General features: G+C 47.6%; 1 protein-coding gene across 1 annotated transcript in view; it reads left to right on the forward strand.

The window, feature by feature from the left end:
* LOC132589721 (cytochrome P450 27C1) overlaps positions 1-18596 on the forward strand; it is a 52934-nt gene that overhangs the window by 19247 nt on the left and 15091 nt on the right. The window contains exons 3-4 of the mRNA XM_060262447.1: positions 4666-4865; positions 15361-15570. Of these exons, the coding sequence (XP_060118430.1) occupies positions 4666-4865; positions 15361-15570 (410 nt within the window). The remainder of the gene's footprint in view (positions 1-4665; positions 4866-15360; positions 15571-18596) is intronic.

Consider the following 18596-nt stretch of genomic DNA (forward strand, 5'->3'; position numbering starts at 1 on the left):
CACATCGTGGGGTGGGCCCGGGTGCATGTAGAAAGAGGGGGTTTTAAGGGGCCCCTAGACATCCTAGTGGTCAAGCGCCAACTGACCACACTCCTCGGGTTGGCTTGGTTCAAACCACTGGGGATCCAGCTGGTGGGGGTGGACCACGTGCAGACCAGCCATTTCGACGGGGTCTGCCGGGAGTTCCCAGAGGTTTTCGACGGGTCCTTGGGGAGCTACAAGGGCCCGCCCATCACCCTACCGATCGACCCTATGGTCAGGCCCATAAGGCTCAAAGCGAGGCGCGTTCCGTTCGCCCTCAAACAAAAAATAGAGGCAGAGCTGGACCGCCTCACAGCCCAGGGCGTCCTAGAGCCGGTAACGTATGCAGAATGGGAGACCCCCATAGTAACGCCGGTCAAGCCCAACGGGGAAGTAAGGATCTGCGCTGACTACAAGTGCACGATAAATAAGGCACTGCAAGACAACCCCTATCCAGTCCCGGTAGTCAGCCATGTCCTGGCAGCACTAGCCGGGGCGAGGGTTTTTGGGAAGCTGGACTTAGCACAAGCATACCAGCAACTGCCGGTCGACGCTAAGACAGCGGAGGCACAGACGATAGTGACCCACAGGGGTGCGTTCAGGGTTAAACGGCTGCAGTTCGGGGTTAGCGTAGCTCCGGGGATATTCCAGAGCATAATGGACTCTCTTCTCAAAGGGATCCCCGGAGTTCAACCCTTCTTTGACGACGTTTTAATCGCCGCCCCCACCGAGGGAGAGTTCGGCTGCCGCCTGCGAGAGGTCCTCAGACGGTTCCAAGCGGCGGGGCTGAAAGTCAAAAAGGAGAAATGTTTGTTGGGAGTTCCGCGGGTGGAGTTCCTGGGGTTCGCCGTGGACGCGGCTGGAATTCACCCAACGGCAGACAAGACCAGGGCCATAGTTCAAGCCCCTGCCCCCAAAAGCAAAGCAGAACTACAGAGTTTTTTAGGTTTATTGAACTTTTACCACGCATTCTTGCCCCACAAGGCCGCCGTGGCGGAGCCGTTACACCGTTTGTTAGATAAACAAGCCCCGTGGGTCTGGGGTAAACACCAAGCAGCGGCGTTCCAGGCGGTGAAAGACCTCCTGGTCTCTAACGCGGTACTTCATCACTACGATGAAAACTTACCCCTGATCCTGGCTTGCGACGCCTCTCCCTACGGAGTGGGAGCGGTCTTAGGGCACCAACTCCCGGGCGGGGGAGAGGTGCCAATCACTTACTACTCCAGGACTCTGTCCCCGGCAGAGAGGAACTACGCCCAGATCGATAAGGAGGCCCTGGCGATCGTGGCGGGGGTGCATAAGTTCAACGACTACCTCTACGGTAGGCGCTTCACCATCGCTACTGACCACAAGCCGCTCCTCGGCCTCCTAGCCCCCGATCGTCAGACCCCCCAAATTCTGTCTCAAAGGGTTTTAAGGTGGAACCTGTTCCTGAATTCTTACACGTATACGCTGATACACCGCCCCGGTAAAGCAATGGGTCACGCTGACGCCCTCAGCCGCCTCCCGCTACCCGCGACGGACCCAGATCCCGCCCCGGCACACGGAGTGATGCTCATAGAGTCGCTCCCCGAGCGCCCCCTGCATGCGAGCGAGGTGGCTCGGGCGACCGGGAGAGACCGCGTCCTCGCACGGGTCAGGGACTGGGTGGGAAGGGGGTGGCCCTCGGGCAAAGCGGAAGAAGCCTTCCGGCCGTTCGCGGCCAGGAAGGACGAGCTATCGACACACAAGGGGTGCATACTCTGGGGTAGCAGGGTGGTGGTCCCCCCCCCCTTGCGCAGACAGGTATTAGAGGATCTCCACGAGACCCACCCGGGCATCGTGAGAATGAAAGCCCTGGCACGGAGCTACGTGTGGTGGCCAGGCATGGATGAGGAAATAGAAGGGTGGGTAAGAAGGTGCCAACCATGCCAGGAGTCCAGACCCAACCCGCCGTCCGCCCCGACCCACAGGTGGGAATCGAACGGGCGGCCATGGTCCCGCCTCCATGTGGATTTCGCGGGGCCGCATCAGGGCCAGATCTTCTTTATACTGGTGGACGCATACACGAAATGGTTGGAGGTAATCCCGGTGGCCTCGACCTCCACCGCAGCAGCAGTCCGGGCGCTCAGAAGGGTCCTCTGCACACACGGGATCCCCGACACACTAGTAACGGACAATGGCACGGCATTCACCTCCCGGGAATTCCGGGAGTTCACCGACAGATACCTTATAAGGCACATAAGGTCCGCCCCATTCCATCCAGCCACCAACGGCCAGGCGGAGAGGATGGTGCGGACCACCAAGGAAGCCCTGGGCCGTATAGTACAAGGGGAATGGGACTACCGCCTCTCAGCCTTCCTGTTCCACAACAGGATCACCCCAAACCCCATAACCGGTTTCAGCCCCGCAGAACTGCTCATGGGGAGGAAACTGACCACTCGTTTAGATAGGCTACACCCGGACAGGGCGCCAGAGGTCCGCGGGACCCCCGAGGTCAGGGAGGCAGTGAGAGGGTTCTTCCCGGGCGATCCAGTGTATGCGAAAAACTTTTCAAGCGGCCCCGAGTGGTTAGCGGGAAGGGTTTTGAGGGTGACAGGCTCCCGGTCCTACGAGGTAACCACCGCCGGAGGCCAGGTGCTGAGACGGCACATCGACCAGCTGCGCCGCCGCACCCCACCCGAGGAGTCAGCAGAGGGAGAAAGCAGGGAACCGCCGGTCACGGTACCGCCAGAAGAGGCGCCGCCAATACAGGAGCTACCAACGTATGATGCCCCCGGAGCCGCGGAACCAGAACCGGAACCAGTACCCGACGCGGGCGGGCAACAGCCAGAAACGGCGCCTCCCACATCGGGATCGGGCCCCCCACCGACGGCAACCCCGAGGAGATCAACACGGGAGCGCCGAACACCAGGGTACCTAAAGGACTATGTCGTTTAAACTAGGAGGGGAGGAGTGTAGAGTATCGGACTCAGCGCAAGCGCCGCGCGACCTGAGGGCGCACTCAGGTCGCCGTGCGCTGCGCGGGAAAAGCCCCGCCAATCCAGACCAAGGGCGGGAAGTTTAACTGGCCAGGATTGGGCTGGCCAGCGAAGGGGATGTTCCGGGATGCATGTATAAATTAGCGGACCCGGCCGCGTCTGTTCAGTTCTGTAATGTACCAGCGAATAAAGAATAAGCTTCCACCACGACTCGTCTCCCAGTACATTACATATTCATTCAACCTAGACAAGTTTTATGGTATATTAATCAAATTGTATGAAACATGTTACAGGAAAAAAAATGTATTTAGCTGCAAGGATTTGTGGGGAACATTTCATTTTCCCAGTCCCACACAATTTCCTCCTCCTCTTTCCTGGCCGCTTCCATAGCCTCTTATCTTTTCCTGCTCCCTTTCCTTCTTCTAACTCACCTGCCGACACACCGATATCTGCCCCTCTGTTTTTAGGCTTTCCCTCCTTCCCTCTCCTGGCAGTCTCTTTCAGGGAAAACTCTGGCCAAATTGCATGGTGTTCCCCTGATTTTAGCTTTTCTGCCTTTTCCTTTCTTTGGGAGCCTCTCCTCAGGAAAATTCTGGCCAATTAGCATAGCGGCAGCCAGTCTCAGGCCTTGGTTGTATAGTGGCTACTGGCATTGCTTCCAGCCTGGGGCCCAGTCATGCAGTGGCTGCTGCAAGATCCTTTTTGGGGTTACTGAGTCTCTCGTGGTCACTGCCAGGCCTGTCCTCAGCAAGTCCTCTTTAACCAGAGGACATAACAGAGGATGGGTCCTTTTGTCCTCAGCAAGTCCTTTTTCACAGAGGACATAACAGAGGATGGGTCCTTTTGTCCTCAGCAAGTCCTCTTTCACCAGAGGACATAACAGAGGATGTCACGGGTCCTTTTGTAGGCTTGCTTTGATCTTCAAGCTACAAAAACCAAGACATAGCAATATAGTTTGGTTGCTTAGCAACCTCCAGCATGACCACTGGCAGTTCAATGTTACTTAAAACTACAGGCACTATTTCTGTTATTTTGAGGAATGTTAATTCCTAATTATTATTGTTGTTTTGTTTTAGAATTCAGATTTTTCTGCAACTCTGGGACCAATTTCGCACTCAGCTTACCCCGTGGTCATGTTCCTCTTCTCTGTGCAGTGTCCATCGGATTTCCCACTATCTGTGCTGGAATTACAGGAAGTGGCACGGCTTTCGCGCAGCAAATGGAAACCGCTAAAAACCAGTTTCCGTTTGCTGTGCGAAAGTCATAACACTTCCTGTAACTCCAGTGCAGATAGTGGGAAATCTGACGGATGCTGCGCAGAGAAGAGGAACGTGACCGCGGGGTAAGCTGAGTGCAAAATCAGTCTGGGACTTCTTGGGGGTTTGTAAAGAAATTACCTCAGTTTGTCCCTAGCTCCATTTTGTGACTCGGTCAGTCATTTCCTCTATGATGTGTTTTGGAAGTAGATATATCAATAGCAAACAGGCATTGTAGTGTTGCTTCTTGCTGAAATCTGTATAAATTGTAAGAGCAACAAATCATCATCACATAAATATTTGTCCTCCAGCAATATTTTTAGTGCATTGCCTCCTAATGAGTAATTCTCTTTTATGTATTGGTATTCCTGTTTAATTCTATATTGCTGGCAAAAATGAAGATCGTTTTTAATTGTTATTTCTTCCAGAGAGGGGGAACAGTGGCTAAAAATGAGACGCGTGCTAAGGCAAAAAATGGCAAAGCCCAAAGATGTAGCTGTTTTCTGTGGAGGAGTTAATGAAGTTATTGCTGATTTGATTACGAGAATCCACACCCTTAAAAATCAAGAAGAAGATGGGGAAACCGTGAGAAACATTAACAGCCTTTTTTTCAAGTATTCAATGGAAGGTGAGGTGGTGATTGTCTAATATGGTACTGCTATATTCAAGTCAACATAGAAAGTTTAGATGGTTCCTACAGAGGCGTCACTAGGGCAGGGCCAAGGGGGCCATTGCCCCCCCCCCTAGAGCATTCTCATTGGCCCCCTAGGGCTCTTTGAAGGCAGCAGGCGGCAAGCAATCACAGTCTTTATTGGCGGGAGACGCGGGGAGGCTCTTTCAAGGCAGTGGCGAAGCGAGAGAAGGCCGGGAGGGAAGAGGAAAGCGCAGCTCTCCGCAGGCAGGCATCAGAGGGCGAGCAGGCAAACCAGGGAAGGGAGGACGTTGCGAGCCAACCAGCGAGGGAAAGGAGGCTTTAGACGCGCGGGGCGCAGGAGGGAAGGGAAGGGGGCAGGCAGGCAGAGAGCGAGGGAGTCCCTCACGCAGGAGGAAAACAGGCGGCATCGGCCGCGCTCGCAGCAGCAAGAGGAGGAGCGGGTGAGGGGTAGCGCAGGAGCATTGCCGGCAGTGCGCATGAGCGCCAGTGCTGAAGACTCCGCACCGCAGGCGCTGCTGCTGGCGGCGGGGGAGGAGGGGGCAGCAGGCGACGAGGACCCGAAGCGGGCTTCTTTCTCGCTGGTTCTCGCCAGGTGCGCTGAGCTCCCCCAGCCGCCGCTCTCGGCTAGCAACTGGTCTTGCACAAGCCCGCGCCGCCGCCAGCGCCTTGGGAGGGACGGACTGATGGAAGAAGTAGTTTGCAGGACGAGCAGCGCCTCTCCTCAAGTTTCGGGACGGTTACCGTCCCCAAATCTTTCGGCTTCTCCAGGCGGAGGCTTCCTTTGTTCGAACGCGAGGGATTTAGCACCTCTGGGCAGCGCACGAGGACTGCTGCTCTTCCCTCCGAGTCCGGCACACTTGGCCCCAGGGTGCAACCGACTTGGCCCCAGGGTGCAACCCACGCACTTGGCCCCAGGGTGCAACCCACCCCAGTGACGCCACTGGGTTCCTACATACAAAAGGTATTTTGCTGCAATAAGCAATATTTAGCGTGTGTTGCTGGGAGGACTGCGCAACACTTTTGTAAGCATTTACATTTACTTTGCACTTTCAAAATGCCTTAGACTTGGCTCATGTTTTCATTCTGTCAATCACTATAATAATTGATTCGATTAGATGTTATTTCACTAACATTTCCTCGTACATTCCCTTTTTACAGTTAAAGTTTCAGATTAGGTATTATTTTCCAAACATTTCTCATAAAGAATCAATTATTTTTTTTTGGTTCCAGATGAATTTTTTAAAATGTCACTTCAGTCTGTTTTTATATAGTCTATTAAAATTGAATGTGTGCGACTGTATGCAGATTATTATAACTGCAAATCCCAGTTCTATACATATTGAGTCAATGCAGTTTACCATTAAAGTACTGGACTCAGATCTGGAGCTTACCAAGTACATGTGCATAAGTGCGACATTTTGATATATAAATATTGTGTGTGTTTTTTTCTTCTTTTTTTATGTGGAGTTTTATATGTATGTTACTGTGGTTTAAAATGCAGACCCCCTTGGGTAAGAAAGGAGGGGGGCTTGAGGGGCGATTGAAGCGTGTTATGATTGGATAGTTGCTATCCCTAGGGGGCAGCATTGACTAGATTGTGGAAATACAGAGAGAGAGAGTTGGTTGGTTGGTTGGGTTGGGAAGAGAGTTGAGTGGGTGAAGAGTGAGGTGCTGTGAGAGAAATCTATGTTCACCATCCATCTTCAGGTGCAACCCCCCACTGTCACTGTGCTTGAGCAGGTTGGCTGTAGAGATTGATTCATTAGCTACAAGCCTAAAATTGGAGGAGAGCCAGTTTGGTGTAGTGGTGAAGTGTGCGGACTCTTATCTGGGAGAACCGGGTTTGATTCCCCACTCCTCCACTTGCACCTGCTGGAATGGCCTTGGGTCAGCCATAGCTCTGGCAGAAGTTGTCCTTGAAAGGGCAGCTGCTGTGAGAGCCCTCTCCAGCCCCACCCACCTCACAGGGTGACTGTTGTGGGGGGGAAGGTAAAGGAGATTGTGAGCCACTCTGAGACTCTTCGGAGTGGAGGGCGGGATATAAATCTAATATCTTCTTCTTCTTCTTCCATCCCTGTACTAACTGAGCCTGCATGGGTTTTCCTGCTGAAATAGTCATCTGACTCAGGATGGACGGCTCCCATTCCCTTAGTTCTTTTATCGCCACCACACGATTGGTAGTGGTAATATAGCTTTGTTGTCAAATATCTTTTCTCCTCAACCGTTTGGGTTGTTTTTGTTTTCTCAAAGGACACAAAATCTCTTCAAATAGCTTCAAATACCTGGGTGTGGGCTCAAGATGACCCACATCAATGAAAATGAATTTTCCTCGTGTGTCTCGGGGGAACCATAATGCCTTTGCCCAATATGTCAGACTCCAAAAGCTTGCACAGACAGGGCTTTGAGGGTGGGATGAAAGCGGCATAAAATAAATAATAAATAAATAAATTTGCAACGAAAAGCAGCCCTTTAGGAATGAGTTCTTTCCTCTGCTATCCCTAGTATGTCTGGTGTGACTCAGAGGTCTATCAGGGAGCAAACAATGGGTCTGTTATCTGGTCCAGAGTCAACTCCATCTATGAAATCAGTTGTGTCAGTTCTGACCACAGTTCCACCTAAACAAGAGGCTTTGGTGACACTCCCCGCCCCCCCGGTGGCAGGATAAATGGTGTATGTGTTCCACGTCTCCCTAAACTTGTTCTCTTTTGGAGCAGCCAACAAAGCAGCATAAGAAGTCCAAATCAAGGGACAAGAGCAAGCCACATCCTATCAGTGCTACCACCTCTGCATTGGACTGATACTCTCACAGGACTGAGGTTTTATTGTTAACAGACAGGCATTTAGCAACACCAGTGTCGGAGATGGGTGAACAATCCTAGCCCCACAACCGACATTCCTTGAGATGGGACGTAAGTGGGAAGAGGTCCAAGCAGTACTGTATCTCCAGCCTCTTCCTATTAATGGGATATCTCCTAGTCCTACCGCTATATCTCCCTTGCCCCTCAATCACTGGTATCCCTGACCTGGCAAAATTCAAAATAGTGATACAATCACCAATTCCTTTTGTAGGAGGACATCTTCTGTTCCAGCTGCTGCTGACTAGAATCCATTATGGACTGAAGTCCAACAAGTATACAGGAAGCTGCTAAATGAGCATCTCCAGTATGCTTTGAACCTTAATGAAGGGAATACAGAGTTAGAAGCACTGGATTTTGAAGAGGTATTGTTATTTGAAGTTGAAGCTTAGATGAAGCTTTTTACGAAAACGTCCAAATATCCAGAGATGCTTGTTTAGCAGCTTTCTATATTCTTGTTGGGCTTTGGTCCATAATGGATTCTAATCAGCAGCAGCTGGAACGAAAGAAAGACCAAAAGAAATTGGTGATTGTATCACTATTTTGAACTTTACCAGTTGGACTTTCGGTTTGGACTGCCCATATGGTGCCACCCCAGCTCTGTGCTTTATTGAGATTTATATTGGACTTTTGTATTGTATATTAGTGGTACACTCTGAATGCATTAAGTGTTGTTAATTTTTTTCAATATGTGTGAGTTGTATGTTTATATGCCATGGCTTTGCCCTTTTCTTCTTCCTTACCCCTCTGTGTATCTCACTTTTGTTACCAGGCAAAAAAAGATAGGGGAAGACAACCAATTTTGGCCCTCAGATATTTGAATAAGTTTTTATATGTTAAAAGATTCAGGATGATCTCACTGTCCTCTGTTTTAGAATTGCTAACTACTGGTGTCTGGTTTGTGGTGTTGGATTTAGGTGATGCCTATTTCCACATCTCAATTCACCCCTTCTAAAGACATTGTCTTAAAACTCAAATTACTCTAGTTCTCTCTTTTTTGTGAGAAATTGGGCCTTTTAGTTAACTTTGAAAAGTCTCACCTTCAGCCTTCCCAACAAGTACAATTCATTGTAGCTCATTTAGAGTCCCTTCTTAGGAAATCACTCTTACCTGGGCAAGGTCTATTAAGTTGTCTTCTTTCAAGAGGAAGCATTTCGAATCAGTCAAAGCCATCCAACATTTTCTAGGGCTTTTAGCTTCCATCACAGCAGTTGTTCCAGATGCCTGCCAGCATATGCGTAGTCTGCAGTTGTGGTTTCTTCAGTGATATTCTCCTGAGTCCCGTGGCCCTAATTCATGTTTTTCTATACTTAGGTCTGTTATACGATCCCTGCACTGTTAGTGCCAAGGCTGCGATCTTTTTAAGGGGGTGTCCTTTGGTGTTTGGACTCTGGATCTGACATTAACTACAGATGCTTCTTTGACGGGTTAGGAGATCCATTGTGTAGACTTTCAGACTCAAGTCCTTTGGTCCCTTTTTAAAGCAATCATAGCATATAAGTTTACTCGAACTCCATACTGTGACATTGGCCCTGCCTTCTCAGATATTGTGAAAGGGAAAAGAGTAATGATTCAAACAGAGAACTCTTGTACTATGTTTTATGTGAACAAGCAGTGTGGTGCTGGCTTGACCAAAACTCTGCCTTGAGGTTCTAAGGTTATGAAACCTTTCCCATTTGCTTCAGGTGGATCTATGCGCTATCCACATTGCTGGTGTTCAAAACACCCAAGTGGAAGCTCTGAGCAGATGCTTTTTGGACATATATGAATGGTCCATCCAGGAAGAGTACATTCTTCCAATTTTCAACCTGTGGGGCAAACCCTCGGTGGATCCATTTGCCATAACTCTGTCCAAAAAGGTCCCAATTTTTTGTTCCCGAGACTCAAATTCTGTGGATGATGCCTTCCAATCCCATTGGACAGGGGCCCTGTATTACACCTTTCTCCCTTCCCTCTATTCACCAGGGTGCTAGGCAAAATGAAGGCAGACCACATGAGAGCAATATTGATTATCCCTTATTGGCACAAACAGATACGGTTCCCAGATTTGTATAGACTAGTGGTGAGTCAGGACCCAGTACATACACTTACTTGTAGTGCCAGACCTCATGATGCTGGGGTCTCAGCAGGGCTGATATGTCCCAGTAGGTATGGTAGGTGGCTGTCTAAAGTACCTGGCCTCAGAGGCAGCCGGCATCCCCTCCCCACAGCCTCCGGTGCCCCTTTCCCACTGCATTTGCCCTTGCCACATGCTGCAGGCAAGCAATAGGGTTGCCAAGTCCAATTCAAGAAATATCTGGGGGCTTTGGGGGTGGAGCCAGGAGACTTTGGGGGTGGAGCCAGGAGACATTAGGGGTGGAGCCAAGATCAAGGCTGTGACAAGCATAATTGAACTCCAAAGGGAGTTCTGGCCATCACATTTAAAGGGACCGCACACCTTTTCAATTCCTTCCTTCCATAGGAAATAATGAAGGATATGGGCACCTTCTTTTGGGGCTCATAGAATTGGACCTCCTGGTTCAATCTTTTTGAAACTTGGGGGGTATTTTGGGGAGAGGCACTAGATGTTATACTGAAAATTTGGTGCCTCTACCCCAAAAAACAGTCCCCCCAGAGCCCCAGATACCCACAGATTGATTCTTCATGATTTTCTATGGGAATAAATCTCCATAGGGAATAACAGAGTTCCCAGCAGACATTTCCCTCCCCTCCCCTCGCTTTCTGACGAACCTGAAGCGGGGGGAGGGCCTCCAAACCGGGGGATCCCCTGCCCCCACCTGGGGATTGGCAACCCTAGCAAGCAATGATGGTGGGGAAGAGGGGGCACCGGGGGGGGGGATGCAGCAGTGGGTGCACTCTGATGTGTTCAGATTCAGGCTGCGAGCGCCTCCAAGTGCACACCTCACCGACTTCTCTCAGCCCTCCCGCAGGCCTGGGAAGGCTGAGTGGGGTCATCAAGGCATGCACTTGGAGGCCCTCAGAGCCAGGCTCCAAGCAGCTCTGAGTGCATGCCGTGCTGACCCCACTCAGGTCTCTGGGAAGGCTACGTGAAGTTGACGGGTCAGTGAGGCAGCACATGCACTCAGAGCCAGGCTCTGAGTGTCTCTGAGCGCACACGTTGCCTCACAGACCCCGCTCAACCTTCCTGGGTCTGTGCTTCCAGGCAGACGCACAGACCCACAAAGGCTTAGTGGGTGCAGTGCAGTGGGTGCAGGCACTTGGAGGTGCTTGGTGCCATGCTGCCTCCCACTGCTGCACTTGCCCTTGCCACCGAAGCTGCTTGGGGGGCTTAGGGGGCCTGAAACCCTGGTGCCAGCCCTGGGTCTTGGTTCCACCATGACATTCAGAGTCTTCATTTAACAGCTTGGAGACTGGGACTTCAGAACATTCCTTTCCCAATAATATTGTTCGATTGTCTACCAGAAGGCTGTATTTTAATAAGTGAACTTGTTTTCCAATTTGGATTCTCAATAAAGATGTTTCTACCTTCACATGTCCATTGGGGTCTATTTTTGACTATTTGTCTTGGTCCAATCAGGACTCTCTGTATCTTCTATCAAAGTTCATTCAGCAGTGATTCCCTCCGTGTGGATATTGATGGACAATGTGTTTTTTTCCTAACAAATTGGTTCAACGTTTTCAGGGCTTTTTGTGTGTTATTGAGGCCCCCAAAGGGTCAAGCAGCCTCTGCCCAAACTCTGTCTAGATGGGTACTCTCTGCCATCCATCTCTGCTATAAAGAGGCTGGCGTTCTTTGCCTAGTTGGAATCCAAACCCATTCAACAAGGGCATATGGTGCTTCCACTGCCTTCCATCACTATGTCTCCTTGATAGATTTGTGCAGAGTAGCTGCTTGGGTGAGACTTTCCTCCATCACTTTGCCATTGACCTGCAAAAGAGGACAGATGCAGATGTTGGTAAAGCTATTCTTCACTCCTTTTTCCAGCGAGAGCCTCACCTTTTTTTTTTTTTAAAGATAACAAGTTTTATTATTTTTTTATACATACTACATACTACAAACAATAAGGGAAAGGATTGTGGAATTATATCTTTGAGATACTTCTGGGGTGATTTTTAGAATGTGCATAGCTTGTTGAAGACATTTAGTAAATAGTTTAAAATGAGAAATATATTTAGTTAATAAGATCAAGATAAGAATATGATTTATTAGACTTAGAGAAAAGAAGTAATACTTTATTATTGAATATTTTAAGGACCAGCATGCCTAGATTTTATAATATAAAGTTTGTAACAGAAATAAAACATATATTGTTTGTAAAAGTGTTGGAGGTCCAGAAGAAATATTAGAACTTGAGATAGAGATGTTTTACTAAATATTGAAAATGTGTGCAAAATTTATAATGACATTATTAAGACTTACTGGTGATGATTTTGAGAGAAAAGATAATTATATGTTGAACTTATAATGCTCTTGTCCTATCCTGTATCCCACAACCCTTTCCCTTATTGTTTGTAGTATGTAGAAAAAAATTAATAAAACTTGTTATCTTTAAAAAAAAATAGACATAAGTCTCTGGGTCCAAACCCTAGGTTTCACCACCATTTCCAAGCATAATGAGGCAATTTCTCTCAAAATCATCACCAGTAAGTCTTAATAATGTCATTATAAATTTTGCACACATTTTCAATATTTAGTAAAACATCTCTATCTCAAGTTCTAATATTTCTTCTGGACCTCCAACACTTTTACAAACAATATATGTTTTATTTCTGTTACAAACTTTATATTATAAAATCTAGGCATGCTGGTCCTTAAAATATTCAATAATAAAGTATTACTTCTTTTCTCTAAGTCTAATAAATCATATTCTTATCTTGATCTTATTAACTAAATATATTTCTCATTTTAAACTATTTACTAAATGTCTTCAGCAAGCTATGCACATTCTAAAAATCACCCCAGAAGTATCTCAAAGATATAATTTTTTTTCAATAAATCTGTTACATACCTATCTCCCAATAAGTTCCTCCACATTTAATTTTAGTACCTCTTATCCCAAGATTTCAATCCAACATTTACTTCTTAACCCTACAATTTTAATCAGAGCCTCTTCCCAATAATACCTCTAAGAATTCCAAATTCTTCCTTTCTACCATTCCAACAATTCTTCCCCAACAATATCTTTGTTACTCGTTCCTTTCTTATTTTTAACCACCCTTTTATATATTTTCCCCTTGCCACCAGCTAAATAATCTAAATAAATCCCTCCCCATATCACAATCTTTTCTTTCTTTCCCTTAACTGTCCAATTTTTAAACCGATGCTTGCAAATTTTAACTACTTCTCTAATTATCCATTTCTCACAAAGTCAAAGGATATATTAATTTCTTCTCCATTTCTGACAATTCAAAATTTATTTGTCTCTTTCTTTCTTTTTAAAGATCTTCCAATTTTTAGCCAGTCCTAATAACATACGTCTGTCAAAATTTTCTGGGCTGTTGTGCTTCTTTTCCTGTTCTGCAGTTGCTGTGCACCCCTGTGTTTGTTTCACTCCTACTGCTGCCACAGGCAGTTGGACTTCCATTTCCTCTCTTTCATCATCGTTTGATGTGCTGGCATCATCTTCTCCTTTCTGTTCTGTTTTTGGAATCTTTGAGGGACGCTCCTCCTCTTCCTTTCTGATAGGATGTTCTTTCTCCTTCGTAAACAAAGCTACAACCACCGACTCCATTTTAAAATGATTCTCATATTGCTGGGCTTCTTCTTCTTTTCCCATCATCACTGTCTTCTGGTCTCCTGATATTATCTGGTTTGTTGCATCCTGTGGCTCATTTATACTTTCAATATTATCGCTAGCTGTCAGGTCACTTATCAGATTGAGGCACTCATGCAAAGACTTTTGCAGAGCTTGCATCCCATTCATGAAATTGTCCCGAAAATTTCTAAAGCCACATTTATATTCCAATCCGATTCTACCTTCGACCCCATCATGTCCATTCAATAAGGAAAAAGAACTGTGAAAGTTTGTACCAATCAAAGGACCTTCTGCCAATTCTTCTCTTTTACAATATTTCCACTTTTCACTTTAATTTCAGTTTACGTCTTTAAATCAGTCCACTTTATATTCTCCAATCAAAATCCAATGTTCCACTTTATTTTTCCTCCGGTCACCAAAAAAGATTTTTGTTTTTCTTCAATCTCAAGCCGTGTTTTTAGACTTTGAAGTCTTCTAACACTGAAAGGGGGGGGGGCTGAGGGGGACTAATGACGTCACTCCTCCCCTCTTTTTCTTCACTTTTTTCCTGATCCAAAACAGTTAATGGAGTTTTCTTTCTTGCAAAAAGACAAATACTTCAGTGACTTTCTTGTAGATGTTTCATTCAGTTTAGAATATCACTATTTAATCTTCATTGCTCTTGGACTGAGCGGTTCACTTCTAGTGCCATTACAAAAATGGTGACCGCGTGGTGGAGCTGGAGGCAAAGAAGATGCTACGAATCTCGCACATGTCAGAATTCTATGCCACCATCATGCCTCTTGGTGCCAGAGATCCTTACTGGGTCTCCAGTAGAGCCCCTCTTGAAGGGGCCCCTCCATTCATGCAGCTCAGAAGAGCTGCTGGGAGACATTTGGCAAGCTGCTTCTGACCCTGAAGCTCACGTGACCTGGAAGCCCTGAGAGCCTCACCTTACCTCCACAGGTACAGCTTGAGAGTGGTCCTAATGTGAGGCTGCACCAGAAGACGGACGATGAAAACAGGGTTGCACTTACCTATAACTGTTGTTCATTAGTGTCTTCTGTGCAGACACACATTCCCTCCATCCTGCCCTTCTGTGAGCTCTCTCTATTATACTTTATGCTTGCTTTTCTCTGCTCATGGCAGCTTGGTTGGAATTGAGGGAATGGGGGTGGTCCGTCCCATGTCAGGTGACTGTTTCAGTAGGAAAACCTGGACATGCTCAGTCAGTACAGGGATGGAACATCCCAGATGTAGACTTTTAGCTAGGTGAATCAACCTCTGCAGCTAGCCTGTGTAAATGGAGTCCCAATGTGTGTCTGCACAGAAGACATTGATAAACAATAGATACAAGTATATGCAACCCTGTTTTCTTTGTGGAAGCCATTAGCCTAGCAAGTAAGAAAAGAGGCCTTTGTGGCTAGATCTATTTAAGACACATTAGAGAAAGAAGAACTGTATCTATCTGAAATCATTAAGCTTATAGACGTTAGTGAAACCATTACACTATTAGACTTTTAAATAGACTCTACGTTTAACAAAAAACAACTGTTCAGAGTAAAGGATCCTTTTTTACCGCACAGCCACCCCAACATGCTCTCCATCCTATCCTTCTACCAGATATAACTAAGCTATCCTGTTCTTTGGGTCCATCAAATTCTAAGGCTGGAGCCTTTTGTGGCAGAGGAAATAAATCGAAAACACTAAGGAAGGCAAGGAGACAGCATAACATGTCACCTTGGAGCACAACAAAGGGGTGCCTTTACAGGTGTTGCATATAAGGGGTCTCTGAAAAGAGCAAAACATTACTAAAGGGGTCAGCTATACTATGCAAATTGTTACTTAAATTATTTTGGTAACAGTAAAGTCTGTGGTTTTATGTTGGATTTTTTTCATGTGTGTGCGTATGTGCAGGAGTGACCACTATCCTGTATGAATGCCGCTTGGGGTGCCTAGAAAACCACATCCCCCAGGACACAGTGGAATATATTGAAGCATTGGAGCTGATGTTCAGCAGTTTTAAAACTACCATGTATGTGGGAGCTATTCCTAAATGGCTTCGTCCAATCATTCCAAAGCCTTGGAAAGAATTCTGTAGATCCTGGGATGGTCTCTTTAAATTCAGTAAGTCTAAATATATATTGTTCTGAAATTCTAGGTCTCTGTTGGAGAAAAGCTGGACTGTGTTAGGTTGTTGACAATAATGAAAGGGCATATGAAAAATTTCACTTACACCCCATGTAGTAAAGAAAATACAGAAGGCTTACACAGTTATTTTTTTAAAAAAGTTTGAAGGAGAGGCCATCTGCCTCCTGGTGACATCTGAGAGGAATGATTACCTATTGACTGGCCTATGAAATATCCATATTAGAAAACTGTTGACCACCAGCCAACTCAGCAAACAGGTCTTGGGAGTTTGGAATAGGATATTTTTTTTATAACTGGAAGTGAAGTCAACATCCTTTAGATAATAAAAGACCTACCATGGTGGCAATCTGAAGATTTTCATTTGTTGGATGTGGGCTATTCAGGATTGGCTTGCACTCTGTCTCTGGCATGTCATTGACTGATTCTGCTCTCCCCCACCCATCTCCGACTCCATCAGGCAAGAAGCCTACCAGACGGCACTGACCTCTGAGGGAGACAGTTCTCTGCTGAAGGTTCTCCTGGGTGCTTATTGATCACTACTTCCTCTCCTCAGGGCCTGTTTTAGGTAGTCCGGCACAGTCCGTCTCCCTCTTCTCCCCACAAACAACGCTGCTGTGAAGCAAACAGTGAACTTTGAGAGACATGTTCATGAGACAAACAGTAGCAGTTACTTCTCCTCAACTAACACAAAAGGAATGCTCATTCATGGTAGGGAGGGGCTAGTTCAACAGCAGCAGATAAACAGACTGACACTATGCAATGTATCAAGCCCTCCAGCGACCAGCGCTGGCCTCCCCGGCCTCCGCCTGCACTGGAGGCCCGCGCGCGGGGCCCTGCGGCGGTCGCGGAGGCCGGGGAAGCGTCGGAGAGGCCGGCGCTGGTCACTGGAGGGCCTCCAGCGACCAGCGCCGCCTCTCCGACGCCCCGGGGAGCCTCCGCCTGCACTGGAGGCCCGCGCGCGGGGCCCTGCGGCGGTCGCGGAGGCCGGGGAAGCGTCGGAGAGGCCGGCGCTGGTCACTGGAGGGCCTCCAGCGACCAGCGCCGGCCTCTCCGACGCCCCGGGGAGCCTCCGCCTGCACTGGAGGCCCGCGCGCGGGGCCCTGCGGCGGTCGTGGAGGCTGGGGAAGCGTCGGAGAGGCCGGCGCTGGTCGCTGGAGGCCCTCCAGCGACCAGCGCCAGCCTCTCCGACGCCCTCCCCGGTCTCCGCCTGCACAGGAGGCCCGCGCGCGGGGCCCTGCGGCGGTTGTGGAGGCCAGGGAAGCATCGGAGAGGCCGGCGCTGGTCGCTGGAGGGCCTCTAGACCCACGTTGTGTTACATGTGAATAAATACGTTGTATTCATTCATAAGAAGCTGGGACCAATTATTGGGGAATTCGTTGGATCTTTCTGAGCTCCAATTACATTGCCCCAGTTGTAAATATGCATGTTGGTACAACAAAGAGATGGCATGAGATGTGTTATCTGATCCATCTTAAAACAAACAAACAAACCTGTGTGTGAGATTCAGATCAGGGCCACAATGCTAGGGTCTTTAAAAAAGAAAAGAAACTTTTCCATCCTTGTTTACTGTGTTTCTAGTTTAAATTGTCCCACCTCTGGAACTGCTGTTTGCCTTGCAGTGGAAAAGGTATGGATAACTGGTACATTGTTACTTTCCCTACGGTACAAACACCTCAAGGGGGTCATAATGGCTAAATCCTTGTCCTCCAGCACCACATCCCCGATCCAAATCTGTACCAACGTGGATGAGTTTAATCCTGAAAAACTTTTGAGAAATCTTTTGACGCATTGTTTGACTCTCAAGAAGTTGGTTAAACGCAAACCACGATAGTTACCACTAGCTTTCAAACCAGTATTGATGTAGTGGTTGCAAAGTGGTTTGCAGACCATGATTTGGAACTTAGCACTAATCATATTTGCCCAGTTGAGATATTATGACTAACTGTGGGTGGTAGGGTTACCATCCCAGGTCCCAGCGGGAGTTACCCTGGTTTGGGGGGCTCCAACCCGCAAGTGGACAGCTGGCTGGTAGGGGGGGAAGCCATGCCTCCAAGTCCCACCACAGACACCCCCTGCTTCTTCCTCAAAGCAGGGGCAGGCGTTGCACATGTTTGCACTCCAAGCTGCAATCGCATCTTGGAGTGCAAACACGTGTGATCCCCCCTCTCCCCCAAAGCATTTAAAAGTATCTTTTACATGCTTTGGGGGAGAAAGGGGGCATACATGTGCGGATGCACTTCAAGCCGTGATTTTGCTGCTTGGATTGCACACGTGATGTGCCCCTGGAGGACGTTGCATTTCTGCAATTCAAGCTACAATCATGGCTTGGAGTGCAAACACATGCAACCCCTGTCCCCAATGTGATGACATCTTTTCTGTTTGATGTCATAACATTTGGGCTGCCCTGCCTCCTCCTGGACCACCCCCCAAAGTCCCCTTGCTGGGGACTCGGAGGGACCTGGCAACCCTAATGGGTGGAGAAAGCTTGGAAATGGAGGAAGGAATTGCCATGCAATAAGAAAGGAAGGGAAGAACCTGTAAGTGCATTCGAGAGTTCCTAACTGTTTTTAGAAGATAAGATTCAGGTGGGATAGCCATGTGGGTCTGAAGCAGCAGAACTGGTGGCACCATTAAGTCCAAGAAGCTTTTATTCACGGTATAACCTTGAATAAAACTTTGTTGGTGTTTTAAAAGAATATTCGAAAGACTGCTTTTATAGTCTTATAGTGTATTTTCTACTCTGGTTGCAAGAAATACAGTTGATGTGCTTTGCCAAAAGAATTGCTTGACAAAGGGTACTCTGTTAATAGGCATTTCCACCAAGATCATCAGCCTTTGAAGCGTTTTAGCATGCGAGGAAGTAATTCCTTACCAAAAGGTTCCCTGTCTGTTTTGTGGGCACAAAATTACAAATGATATGAGATACAAAATCGCAGTAAATTAAAAAAAATATTCATCTTTTCTGTCTTTCATTCACAAAGGTCAAACTCATGTGGACAATA

This window comes from Heteronotia binoei, chromosome 21 (genome assembly GCF_032191835.1).
Source record: "Heteronotia binoei isolate CCM8104 ecotype False Entrance Well chromosome 21, APGP_CSIRO_Hbin_v1, whole genome shotgun sequence".
In the NCBI taxonomy this organism is placed as follows: Eukaryota; Metazoa; Chordata; class Lepidosauria; order Squamata; family Gekkonidae; genus Heteronotia; species Heteronotia binoei.